Source organism: Lithobates pipiens, unplaced genomic scaffold (assembly GCF_037356315.1).
Source record: "Lithobates pipiens isolate NorthernLeopardFrog02 unplaced genomic scaffold, aLitPip1_a1.2 Scaffold_19, whole genome shotgun sequence".
NCBI lineage: Eukaryota > Metazoa > Chordata > Amphibia > Anura > Ranidae > Lithobates > Lithobates pipiens.
In genome coordinates this window covers 357,616,320-357,630,068 of record NW_027507764.1, presented here as the reverse complement: position 1 = coordinate 357,630,068, position 13,749 = coordinate 357,616,320, and the positions used below count along the sequence as shown (strand labels likewise).

Sequence of the window (13,749 nt, the reverse complement as noted above, 5' to 3'; positions counted from 1 at the left end):
CATTACATTATTCATTACATTTATGCATAATAATTCAGAAGCTTCATACCAACATGCATTTATGCATATATTGATGTAGTGGATAGCACTTTCACCTAGCAGTAAGAAGGGTCGCTGGTTTGAATCCCAACCACGACACCGCCTGCCTGGAGTTTGCATGTTCTCCCTGTGCCTGCGTGGGTTTCCTCCGGGTACTCCGGTTTCCTCCCACACTCCAAAGACATGCTGGTAGGTTAATTGGATCCTGTCTAAATTGTCCCTAGTATGTATGAATGTGAGTTAGGGACCTTCGATTCTAAGCTCCTTGAGGGTAGGGACTGATGTGAATGTACAATGTATATGTAAAGCGCTGCGTAAATTGATGGCGCTATATAAGTACCTGAAATAAATAAAATAGAAATATTGCTCTTATAAGAGGTTGATCAATGTTCTCCTGATTTTCAGGTGTCATTTATCTATAAACAAAGTGATTGTGTATTTTTGGAAGGCAGTGGTTTGTAATAGTTCCTTACTTGAAGATGATGCTAGTGAAGAAACACTTTCTTATGATCCACATGCATCAGAAAGAGTGTTTCTGGGATGAGAACTCTGGAGAACTCTTTATGGTCCTCATCATTTCATTCCATGCAGTATTTTTAATGTCTTTCTGGCACATCTGGCATGCTAAGATGTGCTTTGCCATCCTTGAAACATTTGGAAAAGAATATTTCTTTACACAATACTTGTAAATTGCAGATTTGCTCTCAGCAGAAATTGTACTGTGGAAATGTTTCCAAACTCTGTATGTTGGTCTCATCCTTTTACTGAGAGGAGGAAAATAAAAAAATATTTACTGATCAGATTCTAGGTAAACATTATGCTGTGATGGTAGAGAACATTAATAGGAATCATGTAAAGGTTATAAAGATAAACTAATTGGTCAGACAAATTTACCCTCTTGCCTGTCAATTAAGTCAGTTAGTAAGGCAGAGGGCAACGTCAGTCAGTAGGACAGAGGATGGTGTCCATCAGTGGGGCAGAGAATAGCGTCAGTCAGAAGGGCAGAGGACAACGTCAATCAGTAGGGCAGAGGGCAATGTCAGTCAGTAGGGCAGAGGATGGCATCAGTAGGGCAGAGGACAAGGTCAGTCAGTAGGGTAGAGGGTGGCATTAGTCAGTAGGACAGAGGGCAGCGTCAGTTGGTAGGGCTGAGGGCGGCATCAGTCAGTAGGGCAGGGGGTGGTGTCAGTCAGTAGGGCAGAGGGTTGTGTCAGTCAGTAGGGCAGAGAGCAATGTCAGCCAGTGGGGCAGAGGGCAATGTCAGTCAGTACGGCAGAGGGCGGCATAAGTCAGTAGGGCAGTGGACAGCATCAGTCAGTAGGGCAGAGGGTGGCATCAGTCAGTAGGGCAGAGGGTGATGTCAATCAGTAGGGCAGAGGATGGCGTCAGTCAGTAGGGCAGCAGTCAAGGGTACTGTAGTCAAGTTGCGGAGCAAATGCAGAGTGGCCCTATTTACTTGAATGAGTCGCAATTGGTGGGTGGTAGTGCCCACTGAAAGAAACAAGGGGTATAATTCCTACTGCCCCTGTTGCTTTCAGTGGGCACTACCACCTACCAATTACAATCCATTCAAGTAAATAGGGTCACTCTGCATTTGCTCTGCAACTGCATGTTTGTGTGGAGTGCAAGAGATTATTATTGGTGGTGAGGAGGAGATAAAATTCCTCATTGCCTCCTTTAACCTCTTGGTTACTGTGCTGAACAAGATTGCAGAGTGCTTGCATTGTTGCCTTCTTAACTTGAATGGGTCAAGCTTGGTGGCTGCTACACCTGACAAGCATTCCAAGACATATAATTCTCGCTGCAGCCATGTGTACACCCTTACTGCCCTGAGCCCCCTTAATAGTAACACGGAGTTCACATAAGTTTAGATACTGTTCTAGCCATTTCAGTATTGTGTAAGACACTCCGACCTAAAGCAGGAGATTGGAGAAGACCCTTTTAGTGAACCACAGAACTCTCCTGTATTGCAGCACCTGATGGCACCACTCCGGCTAGCAGAGTTTTGAGGTGGAGTGTAGTAGATATCTTTCTGTCTTATACTGCAGTCGGAACTACAGAATGCGGCCGCTTGCTCAGTCGTGGACTGCCTTCTCCCTCCATGGCCGGAACCTTCTAAGGTGAAAATGACAGAAGTAGTCCCACTATGTTTGACACTGTGGGGACAGAGGGTCTGCAAGCCAAATGTACGATCTACCAGTCACCTGGACGTGGTTGAATGGTAGATCGTGATCGACAGGTTATTGACCCCCACTCTATAGTATCCCAACAATCACCCAACTGCAGGAGGTACAAGGTGTTGTCCACAAGCAATTTAAACTGGAGCCATTCGCTTGTAGTGCCCCCTGGTGGCAGAAATGCATATTTCTCTTGTTTGAGAACTGCATTGAGAAGTTCAGTGTTACTTGAACTGTATTCCAAGATTTGCTTGTCTTCAGCTGAGAGAACTTGCAATAATTTAACACTTTACATAAAGTCTCAGAAATCTTTTGTTAATGTCTCCATGTTATATAGATTGAATACCATCTTACAAATCTATTATTTATCATTGTAAAAGTGTCATGAATCCGCAGTAATACCTTAAAGGCTGCAGTCAGCGGCTCATTGCGAGGGGAATATTTCCTAAACCATACAAGTTTAGGAGATTTTTTTTTTACCTACAGGTAAGCCTTATGATAGGCTTACCTGTAGGTAAAAGTTACAAATTTGACTATACAACCACTTTAATGCCCTGTCTGTCTGCTTACCTCTGGTCTGTGTATCAGCCTTAGGACCTGTACTCTCACACCTGCATGGTTAAGTTATCTTACCTCAGCATGGCTCCACCCTAGCCTCTACAGGATACACTATTTAACAACGTGCTGTCCAAGCCTGCCTTGCCTGAGCAATATTGTATATTTGCCATTCTGTGTGCTTCTTGCCATGTGCTCTATGTCTGTTTCTGTTTACTGATCTTGGCTTGTTCTGTGACTATCCCTGCCTGCTTGTTACCCCAACCTTTGGCGTGTTCTTTTTCTATCCTTCTCTGCTAGTTGCCCCGACCTTTGACTTATCTCCTGACTATCGCTTGTTGTACTGGACTGCTGCTTTCCTATCCTCCAAGAGCCTACTGTGAGTGTGACCTGGAAGACCCTGGGGGCCACGACCTGGAGCCAGTTGCAGCACAGTCCATCCTCACCATTAGAGGCTCTGGAGAACACCTGCTGGCTCTTAGACTCCACGCCCTGGGGAATATAATGCTCTAGCTCCCAGTGGTATCCATCTTGTTGCGCCAGTGGACCTGCTTTACTGAACCACCCATCTGCAGCAGATAGCCATAGGGTCTACTACCTTAGCGGTGCACTCCTGACCCCAACAGTGTGCATCTGTCACCTGGCCTCAGGTGACCTGACAAAAATAATATATTTCACACTTTTTATTTTAAATTTTTCCCCAAAAAAATTAAAAAATGCTTTGGAAAAAAAAAATGAGAAAAAAAACTGTTTTACGTTTTACTTCTGGACCTTCCCATCTCTATCGGGGAGTCAACATTTAAAGTGCATGACATGTGACAGTCACCGATATATAAAATTATTAATTAATAAATTATGAATGTTATTATTTTTCGAATTTTGGTTAAATTTGTACATCTTTCTAATTTTCTGTTTCAGTGACAATGGACAAAGAACAAATAGAGGGATGAACCTTCCCAGCAGGGGCAGACAGCAATAAAAACCTGACAGGGCTGCTAACCCTTCCCCACTCTACACAAACCAACTAAATAAAACAAAATAAACATTTCCATACTTACACATTGATCCAAAAAAATCTGAAACAAAGCATAACAATATCAACAGTTATCCAACTATACCCAACATAGTCTGATCTGGGACAACCGTTCATACCCCAAGCTAAATAAGCTACAATATGGGAATAAATGGAAGGCCTATGGAGGTACATATCTCTCTCAAGTATTTCATGATGGGACGTTACCTCCCTTTTAAGGAATTGCAAACTTCTTTTTGCCTCCCCCGCACAATGTACTTTTACTATCTTCAATTGCACCATGCAATGTGGGCCCAGGGTGATGGTACAGTGTGGCGACAGTCCCCAAACCCTCTAATAAAACAAATGCTCCTGTGAAAGGTTGTATTTCTAGGAGCTATGCAATGTGACTGAATGTGACTATTTGTTGAAATCGGTGTAACTCTGGGAGAAAGATGTAGGTTCCTTTCAGGCTGAACAGTAGGAGGAATCTCTGGAGATTACTTATACTTGCTCTTTCAATACAGCCCAAGGGCTCATGCAAATTTACATTATTCTGAGAGCCCATTATACCCTGATGAAGCTTTTTAAAATAGGGGCTTTACCAGATTCTACTTATATTAAATTCAGACAAGATCATAGATCTATCCACTATGGCGCTGCCCCGCGTTGCATACATGCTAGACAGGCATAGTGAGCACCCTTAATGGGGTGTCTAAATGTACTCTGTCAGTTGATCCCAAATGCTGTGTGTTGGGTGTCCTAGGTGATTTACAGGTTGATAACATCATCAGGGAAGCCATTACTAGAGCTCTAATTCTGGCCCATAGACTGATTCTTATTCATTGGAAATCTCAGGATCCCTCTACACATGCTGAATGGGTTAATCTATAGTTAGTTTGCTCTAACTGGAATGCTACATATACCAGCAGAGGGGATGCCCAAGGAAATTTGAAAAGATATGGGGCTTCGGGCTGGATACCCGGGGCCTTAGTCCCACTGATCTAATTATGGATAGAATATTATTGTGAGGTTTCGTGGCCTAAATTCTTCTTATTGTTGGAATGTCCTTTTCCTATTGTCATGGTTCTGATGGTGTCATGACTTGTTTAACAATTGGGCTGGATTGATGTTGATGTTTTATTGAACTTACTTTTTTTTAAAATAAAATGTATCTTTTTCAGAGAAAAAAAAACGAAATAAAACATTTTGCCTTAGAGCCGGTTTACACAGGGGCGACACGACTTCAGGACGACTTTGTGAGGCAACTTGGAGACGACATGAACACGACTTAGACATGACCTGGGGCGACTTACAAAATGACTTTAAGTCGCCCCAGGCCAGGCCGCGTGCCCTCAACATGGGGGGGTGCTTTGGGGAAGGGGGGGCGTGCGGCCCCCCCACCCCAAAGCACCTTGTCCCCATGTTGATGAGGACAAGGGCCTCTTCCCGACAACCCTGGCCGTTGGTTGTCGGGGTCTGCGGGCGGGGGGCTTATTGGAATCCGGGAGCCCCCTTTAATAAGGGGGCCCCCGGATACCAGCCCCCCACCCTATGTGAATGAGTATGGGGTACAATGTACCCCTACCCATTCACCTGTGAAAAAAAAGCACAACACAGGGTTAAAATAGTTTATTGCACAGCTCCGGGGGTCTTCCGTCTTCGGGGGTCTTCTCGCCGGACTCCTCCTCTATCTTCTGCTAGCTCTTTGACTAGTGGAGGGGCCCGGCTTTCTTCTTTTTCGCCGCCCTCTTCTTCCGACTTCGGGGGTCTTGTCCCCCTCTTCGGTTCTTCTTGCCGGGCCACCGCTTCTTCTTCCAGCTCTTTTACTAGCGGTGGCCCGGTCTTCTGTCGCCGACCCCTTACGATGTCACAGTCCCAGCATCCTCTGGGACTGTGACATCGTAAGGGGGTGGGGTTACCATGTGACATCAACCGGTGACCCCGCCCCTTGTCCCTATATAAGTCGCCGCGCACAGCGTCCCTGGCATTGAGGCCGGAGAGAGCGTCGAGTCAACATCTCTAGAAGAAGAAGAAGAACGGAAGGCGGCGGCGGCGACAGAAGACCGGGCCACCGCTAAGGGCCTGGTATGCTCTCGGAGAGGGAACCCATGCCAAATTTTCATAAATTTGGCGTGGAGTTCCCCCTTCAGAGCTAATAATTCTGTCAGAGTCGCCTCCGTATAGACGGACATCCGACTTGGAGGCGACCTCCATTGAAATCAATGGGTACCAGTCGCCTACAAGTCGGATTGAAGTAGTACAGGAACCTCTTCTGAAGTCGGAGCGACTTCAGTAGCGTGCATTAAGACGGCTCTCATTCACTTACATTGATTTTTAAATGTTGTCCAACCTGAGGTCGGATCTGAGTCGCCCCTGTGTGAACCGGCTTTTACACAAGTATAAGTGACTTATGTTGCAAATATTATTTTAACATCTCTAAATTTAAAAAGATTAGGGTAGGTATATGAATCCCTATCAATTGTCCAAAATGTTTGACATGGAAACACCTTATTGCTGGCGCAATTGTGGTCATAAAGGTAATCTTATGCATGTTTTATTATTGCTTCATTTATTTCTCAGGTCACAGGGATAATCACTAAACCTGCACCACATTTAGCTTCCATGAGCCTCTCCATACGTGACTTTCTAAAACAATTTAGAACTATAGTTCCACACATTTTAATTGCAGCACGGTTAAAGAGATTCTAAATGCAGAATGTTTTTTTATCTTAATGCATTATGCATTAAGATAAAAAACCTCCTGTGGGCAGCAGCCCCCCTCATACTTACCTGAGCCCCATCTTGATCCAGCAATGTTGTACGAGACTTGGCTGAGACACAAACCGGGCGCCAATGGCTCCTGCTGCCATCAATCAAAGTCAGTGAGCCAATGAGAAGAGAGAGGGGGCGAGGCGGGCTCCAGGTCTGAATGGACACACAGAGCAGCAGCTCGGCTCAGGTGCCCCCAGAGCAAGCTGCTTGCTGTGGAGGCACTCGGCAGGAGGGAGGGGCTAGGAGCACTGGCGAGGGACCCGAGAACAGGAGGATCTGGGCTGTTCTGTGCAAAACCCATTGCACGGAGCAGGTAAGTATAACATGTTTGTTATTTTTACACAAAAAAACAAGACTTTAGTATCACTTTAACTATTAAAAAAAAATGGAAGCAAACTCTAGCTTCAAATATTTCGGAAGTGATTCAAAGGGTTAACATACAATGCTCCCATGAACGGGCTTTCTTCTTTAACTATAGGAAGACATCATATTTCTATCTTTTTTGGGATCTTTGGTTGCAATCATATGGTATCTCCTAATTATGAGTGATGATATCTTTCACTATTTATGGCCATTACCAGTTTTGCTTGTAATCGCTACCAGGTCATTGTTGTATGTCTTTGGCGAGATGTTCTGGTTATTTGTCTTTTGTTTTATTTTCCCATATTTTTTTGTTCCTGTGGTTTTGTATAACATATAGGCCCTATATATATATATATATATATATATATATATATATAGAAAGGCCAGTATGGTGGCCTGAAATTATGGGAGGAGCCCGGTGGAGTATATAACCAGCCCGTTCGCCTATCTTCCTCGTCGGTTCCGGTGCGCGATATCTGATACGTCAGACATCAAGGGCCGACTATCCAGACCAGATGCAGTGAGCCTGTTCGTGAGTTCCCGCGTTATTCGTTCCCGTCTTGACAACTCGTCTTCCCGTACATCAGCGTCCGTGGGTTTCGCCGTCGGAGTGTCGTCGTACCCATCGAATTTGTCGTTTCACGTTGGGCCGGCTGTCGCAGGTTTGGCTTCGGCATCCCCTTTTCAATTATGTTTTCGATGTACCATCAACATTCCCTGTACTCTCGACCCGCTCGCTTCTTTTAAATCGAATGTTTTACTGTGGCCCTCGTACGCATGTCACTATTTTCTATTTTCGATGTAGTCGTTGTCACTTTTCGACACGTTCGATTACGCCACGTCAGGCGATTCATTCGCAGGTACGGCATTCGAAACCATTCGTCTGCCCGAGCATTTCTATTAGTATCGGTCGAATCATTCGACTCACAGCCGACTGCTTGTTACGACAAGGCAAGCAGTCCACACGTTTCGCTTTGTCTGCTCCAGTTCGAATATATATGTCTCTTCATTCATGCAGTTATGTTATGTATCTTATTTTATCTCATGTCAAATCATTTCACTCCCAGTCATTTCTACCGTTTCAAATCATTTCTGTCACTAGTCGCGCTCCGGCGCGAATCTTGTCGCACCTCTGGTGCACCGATTCGCTTTGAAGTGCCCCAGGGTTCGGCCTCATTTCTGTACATGCTCCAGAGACTGAATCACTCGCAGGTTCACGCACGGTCCCTGATTCTCGTCTCTGTCATGGCATACCATTTCTGTCACTTATTACGCTCCAATTCGAATCCTGTTGCATTCCTCTATGCACCGATTCGTCCTGGTGTGCCCAGCGGCTACGCCTCATTTCGGTACATGCTCCAGAGATGGATTCTTTGTAACCTACAGTCCAGTCGTTGAATCCTGTCTCTGTCATGGGACATCATTTCTGTCACTTATTACACTCCAATTCAAATCCTGTCGCATTTTTTATGCACCGATTCGTTCTGGTGTGCCCAGCTGCTACGCCTCATTTCAGTACATGCTCCAGAGACGGGTTCTTTATTGCTACCATCAGTCCAGTCGTTGAATCTTGTCTCTGTCATGGGATATCATTTCTGTCACTTATTACGCTCCGATTCGAATCCTGTTGCGTTTATTTATGCTCCGATTCGTCCCGGTGTGCCCAGCTGCTACGCCTCATTTCAGTACATGCTCCAGAGACGGATTCTTTGTTGTAACCATCAGTCCAGTCGTTGAATCTTGTCTCTGTCATGGCATATCATTTCTGTCACTTATTACGCACCAAATTCGAATCCTGTCGCATTCCTTATGCACCGATTCGTTCTGGTGTGCCCAGCTGCTACGCCTCATTTCAGTACATGCTCCAAAGACAGGATTCATCTGTTTGGTTCAAGGGCTCATCCTCTGATTCTTGTCTTTGTCATGGGTTTTTCATTTCATTTCACCTATCACGTTCCGGTACGAATAGTCACATCGGTGTACCAAATTCGTCTCGGCGTGCCCCAGGAATGGCCTCATTTCAGTACATGCTCCAGAATCCGTTTCGTGCTCGGTCGCAAGTTGTGGCATGGCGATCCGGATCTCTGTCATGGCAGGTTCTCTCATTTCACTGTCACATACCGCTTCCCGGCTTGGGTCCAGTTGATTCTTCAATGTTTGGATGCCTGCCGGGGGGCCTTGCTCCTCGGCCTCATTTCATTATAGATTGCCTTCAAAAGGGAAACACAGCTTCGTTTAGGCGTGTCTCGCTGTTTTCTCCACATACAAGTGCAGACTTCTTGCAATCGTTGCAAACACACATCCAAGCGTAGACTTCTTGCAATCGTTGCAAGCACGCATCCAGACATAGACTTCTCGCAATCGTTACAAGCACGCATTCGAGCATAGATCTCTTGCACTTATTACTAGCACGCATTCGAGCATAGACCTCTTGCAATCGTTGCAAGCACGCATTCGGGCATAGACCTCTTGCAATCGCTGCAAGCACGCATTCGAGCATAGACCTCTCGCGGTCATTACAAGCACGCATTCGAGCATAGACCTCTTGCAATCGTTGCAAGCACGCAGTCGAGCATAGACCTTTTGCATTCATTACAAGCACGCATTCGGGCATAGACCTCTTGCAATCGCTGCAAGCACGCATTCGAGCATAGACCTCTCGCGGTCATTACAAGCACGCATTCGAGCATAGACCTCTTGCAATCGTTGCAAGCACGCATTCGAGCATAGACCTTTTTTGCATTCATTACAAGCACGCATTCGGGCATAGACCTCTTGCAATCGCTGCAAGCACGCATTCGAGCATAGACCTCTCGCGGTCATTACAATTACGCATTCGAGCTTAGACCTCTTACACTCATTACAAGCATGCATTCAAGCATAGACCTCTTGCAATCGTTGCATGCAGGCATTCGAGCATAGACCTCTGGCGATCATTGCAAGCACGCATTCGAGCATAGACCTCTTGCACTCATTACAAGCACACATTCGAGCATAGTTCTCTTGCAATCATGGCAAGCACGCATTTGAGCATAGACCTCTTGCAATCGTTGCAAGCAGGTGTCCAGGCACAACTTGTTGCAATCATTGCTGGCAGGCACTTCTGGCTTGCTCAATAGATTGCTTTAGGGAAGACCTGGATACCTTCCTAAATGTACGTTGTATTACGGGGTACTTATATTTATAGGTGTAGTTGATCCAGGGAAAAATCCGATTGCCTCTCGAGGGGTCAGGAAGGAATTTTCCCCAGCTGTAGCAAATTGGCCTATGCTCTGTTGGGGGTTTTTTGCCTTCCTCTGGATCAGCTGCGGGCGTAGAATTGGGTGTCGGGTTGTGTGATACCTTATTTATTTTGATTTGGTTGGACCGGATGGACTTCTGTCTTTTCCGGCCTGGCTACCCATGAAGCCTACCATAATTCCTTGCAGTCGTTGCAGGCACGAGTCCTGGCACAACTCCTTGCATTAGTTGCAGGCACGCATCCTAGCATAACATCTTGCAGTCATGGCAAGCACGCATCCTGGGTAACATCTTGCAATCATCGCAAGCACGCATCCAAACATGCATTCAAGCACAACTCCTGTAGTCTTCGCAGTGCACATGCGGTAACACGAATGGCTCACAGTCACTACGTATACATCTCCAGTGACAAACTCCCGGGCAATTGTCGCAAGCACATGTTTAAACACAACTTTAGTCACGCCAAGGCTCATGACTTAGCATAACTTCTTGCAATCATTCATTGGCAAGCACGTTCTCAGTGGCACACAAACTGGCTACACATCATTTTCAGCAGCACTTAATTGGCCTCTCGTCTCCCGTGGCTTTCTTACAAACCATTCACTGTTGTCTGTCTATCCGTCTCTTCCTTAGGACAGTTGAGTTCAGCTTCCGTCCCGCACCAGGATCATGTAGTCACACGCAACTGGCTTCTTCCTGTAGCACGCCCAGGCTATTTCTAGCCAGCGTTTAACATTTCTTATCCTTACAGTGCACGGAGAGCCATCTGTCGTTACGGCCCATACAGCAAGATCCCCACTACGAGGCATCCAGAGGCATCAGCCCATAGCCAACGGCAAACGCTCGCCATCACAACTGCCATCTTTAGGGGCATATTATATCCTCGCATATTCTCCAGTCTAGTCGTCCAAAAGACACCTACAGTCCCTACACGGCATGTTGAGTTCGCTATGCGCATCATCCCTCAGGGTCGCGCCTTTGTGTCACACTTATTGGTTTTACTCTCCCTCTCACAGGATCCAGAGCAAGTCCTCAGCCGGGTTCCCGTGGCAATAGCAGTCCTGGCTATGCGGGAGGAATTCCTACCGTCTGGGAATGACGTCTCCCTGTTCATTCCCTCCGTGTCTTCCCTTTCTCCCCAGGTGATGACCAACGCAGCGGCCTCCACGGGCTTGCGGCTGTTTTTTGGCCACCTCTGGCTCGCAGCTCCCTGGCCTCCCCAGTTACTGGCAATTCCTGGCTGCGCCAAGGCGTCCTCTCTGTTGGTTATGTCCTTCCTACGTCGACTGGTCCAGCTCTTGTTGTTGTTTCAGTTCAACATCCATTCTTCCTTTATCCCCGGTAAATTCAATCAGGCAGCGGACGCCCTCTCCCGCTTTTTAACCTTGTCTCGTTTTCGTTCAGGTACCCGGAGCCGGACCAACATCAGCAGCTATCCCGGACTGGTCTCAACTGACCCTGGATTAGCCCCTCACCTCCTAGCGGCTACCCAACTCATTTGATCACTCCCTTTCCCGCAATACCCTCAAGGCCTATCAATCAGCCTGGAGGGCCTTTAACCAACTTCATCACGTATCACGGTACAGAGACGTCCCGTGTCAAGCAAGTCATAGCCTTCATTTCCTGCTGCCACTCGCAGTTGGCGTTATCCTTTAATACGATCCGGCTATACCTGACCGGTGTACAACATTTCACGTCCCTCCAGGACCCTACCGTACCCTTCCTATTTTCTTACCACGCCGTTCGGGCTGTTATGCGCGGTATCCAGAAGCGCCAGCCGATGGCCGGCACCAAAACGACTGCCTATCACAGGGGACGTTTAGAAATATGTCAGATATCCTGGCCACTTCACCTTTTCGGTCTCCACATTAGTGTCATTTACAAGCAGCCATACACCTGGCCTTTTACGGCTTCTTACGGCCAAGCGAGTTTACTTATTGTAGCCTCACAGCACGCATGCTGTGCGAGCACTACCTGGTCCGATACGAAGACCATTTCGTCTTACACTTAGCAGTCTCCAAGACGCAGCAGCTTGGCTCGGGTTCGGACATACACTTCTATAAGTCCAACAACCGCTGGTACCCGGTCGCCATTCTCACGCGCCTGTTGACCCTTTTGGCTGATCAACCAGGAATTAGTCCTCTTCTGCCATTTCTCACTAAACCTCTGAACGCTGCCCGGTGGAACGTGTCAGGATACTCCCGGGTATCCTTCACCTCTGTCCTACTCACATTATCAAGAAGTTGGGCAGATGGAGGTCCACCTGTTTCGCCCGCTACATACCCAATCCGCAAGCGGAGATGACCCAGGCCTTTGTCGAGCTCACCCAGTAACAAACTTGGATCAATAAAATGCAACCCCTACCTGAATGTTTTTGCCCCCTTATTTTGGTATACCGTACGTCAGACCAGGGCACACTTTCAGGTCCATTTCAAGTAAGCGAGTTTATGTTAACCTTGTTTGTCATCCTTATCCGTATCGGTCAGAGGGCTCCACACCATAAATAGAAAGGCCAGTATGGTGGCCTGAAATTATGGGAGGAGCCCGGTGGAGTATATAACCAGCCCGTTCGCCTATCTTCCTCGTCGGTTCCGGTGCGCGATACCCACCCACCCATCCCCTTTTTCAGGGCATTTCTCAAGCATCATACTCCTCATGAGAGTACTCATTTCACTCCATTCATATTCATTTCATTTATCACCCACTTTCTATCTAAGGTATGCCCCCTTATTTTGGTATACCGTACGTCAGACCAGGGCACACTTTCAGGTCCATTTCAAGTAAGCGAGTTTATGTTAACCTTGTTTGTCATCCTTATCCGTATCGGTCAGAGGGCTCCACACCATAAATATATATATATATATATTACAGAGCTGGGACAAGGGGTGGGCAGGAGGGTCGGTTGCCCCTGGCGCAATGGTTTATTGCAGGGGTAGGGGGCACCCTGACCCTAACCCTAAGGGAAAGGGGGGCTCAGTTTGGCATCTTTGCCCTGGGCGCTGGACAACCTTTTCCCGGCACTGTGTGTGTGTGTATATATATATATATATATATATATATATATATATATGGGATGATGTACTGCTATGCAGCGTATTATGTCTTATTTTCTAATTATTGTTATGCTGTGATTTGTCCATGCATCTTTGTTGTGTTATCCGACAAACGTTAATAAAAATGATTAGAATTGAAAAGGGGTAAGGTATCTGTAATTTGCAGTCTATATTTACTATTAGTTAAGATATCCATGCGAGATCTATTGTACTTTAAAAACAGCCTACTTGTTCTAAAGTTCTTTTTGTATTTCCAGGCAATACTTCCGCTATTGCCTCCAGGGCACTGAGTGTCCAGAACATTACCTACGAATCACCTTCAGCAAATAACAAAGAGAAGCTGGAACACACAGAGCTAGAAAATGAAATATTCAAGGTGGACCAGATGATCACTGACATGGAGCTAAAAGTTAATGTCCTAAGATGGACTGTAGAGGCAACAGCAAATATGAATGATGAGCTTGACAACAATGATGTCTCCTCCGCAGCTTTGCTCTCAATGGATGAAAAAGAAAGTCGCAACTGCTGTAATGGG

General features: G+C 46.3%; 1 protein-coding gene across 1 annotated transcript in view; it reads left to right on the top strand.

The window, feature by feature from the left end:
• LOC143996909 (regulator of G-protein signaling 9-binding protein B-like) overlaps positions 1-13,749 on the top strand; it is a 62,810-nt gene that overhangs the window by 42,358 nt on the left and 6,703 nt on the right. Inside the window, 1 exon segment of the mRNA XM_077492221.1 lies at positions 13,472-13,747. Coding sequence (XP_077348347.1) covers positions 13,472-13,747 — 276 coding nt within the window.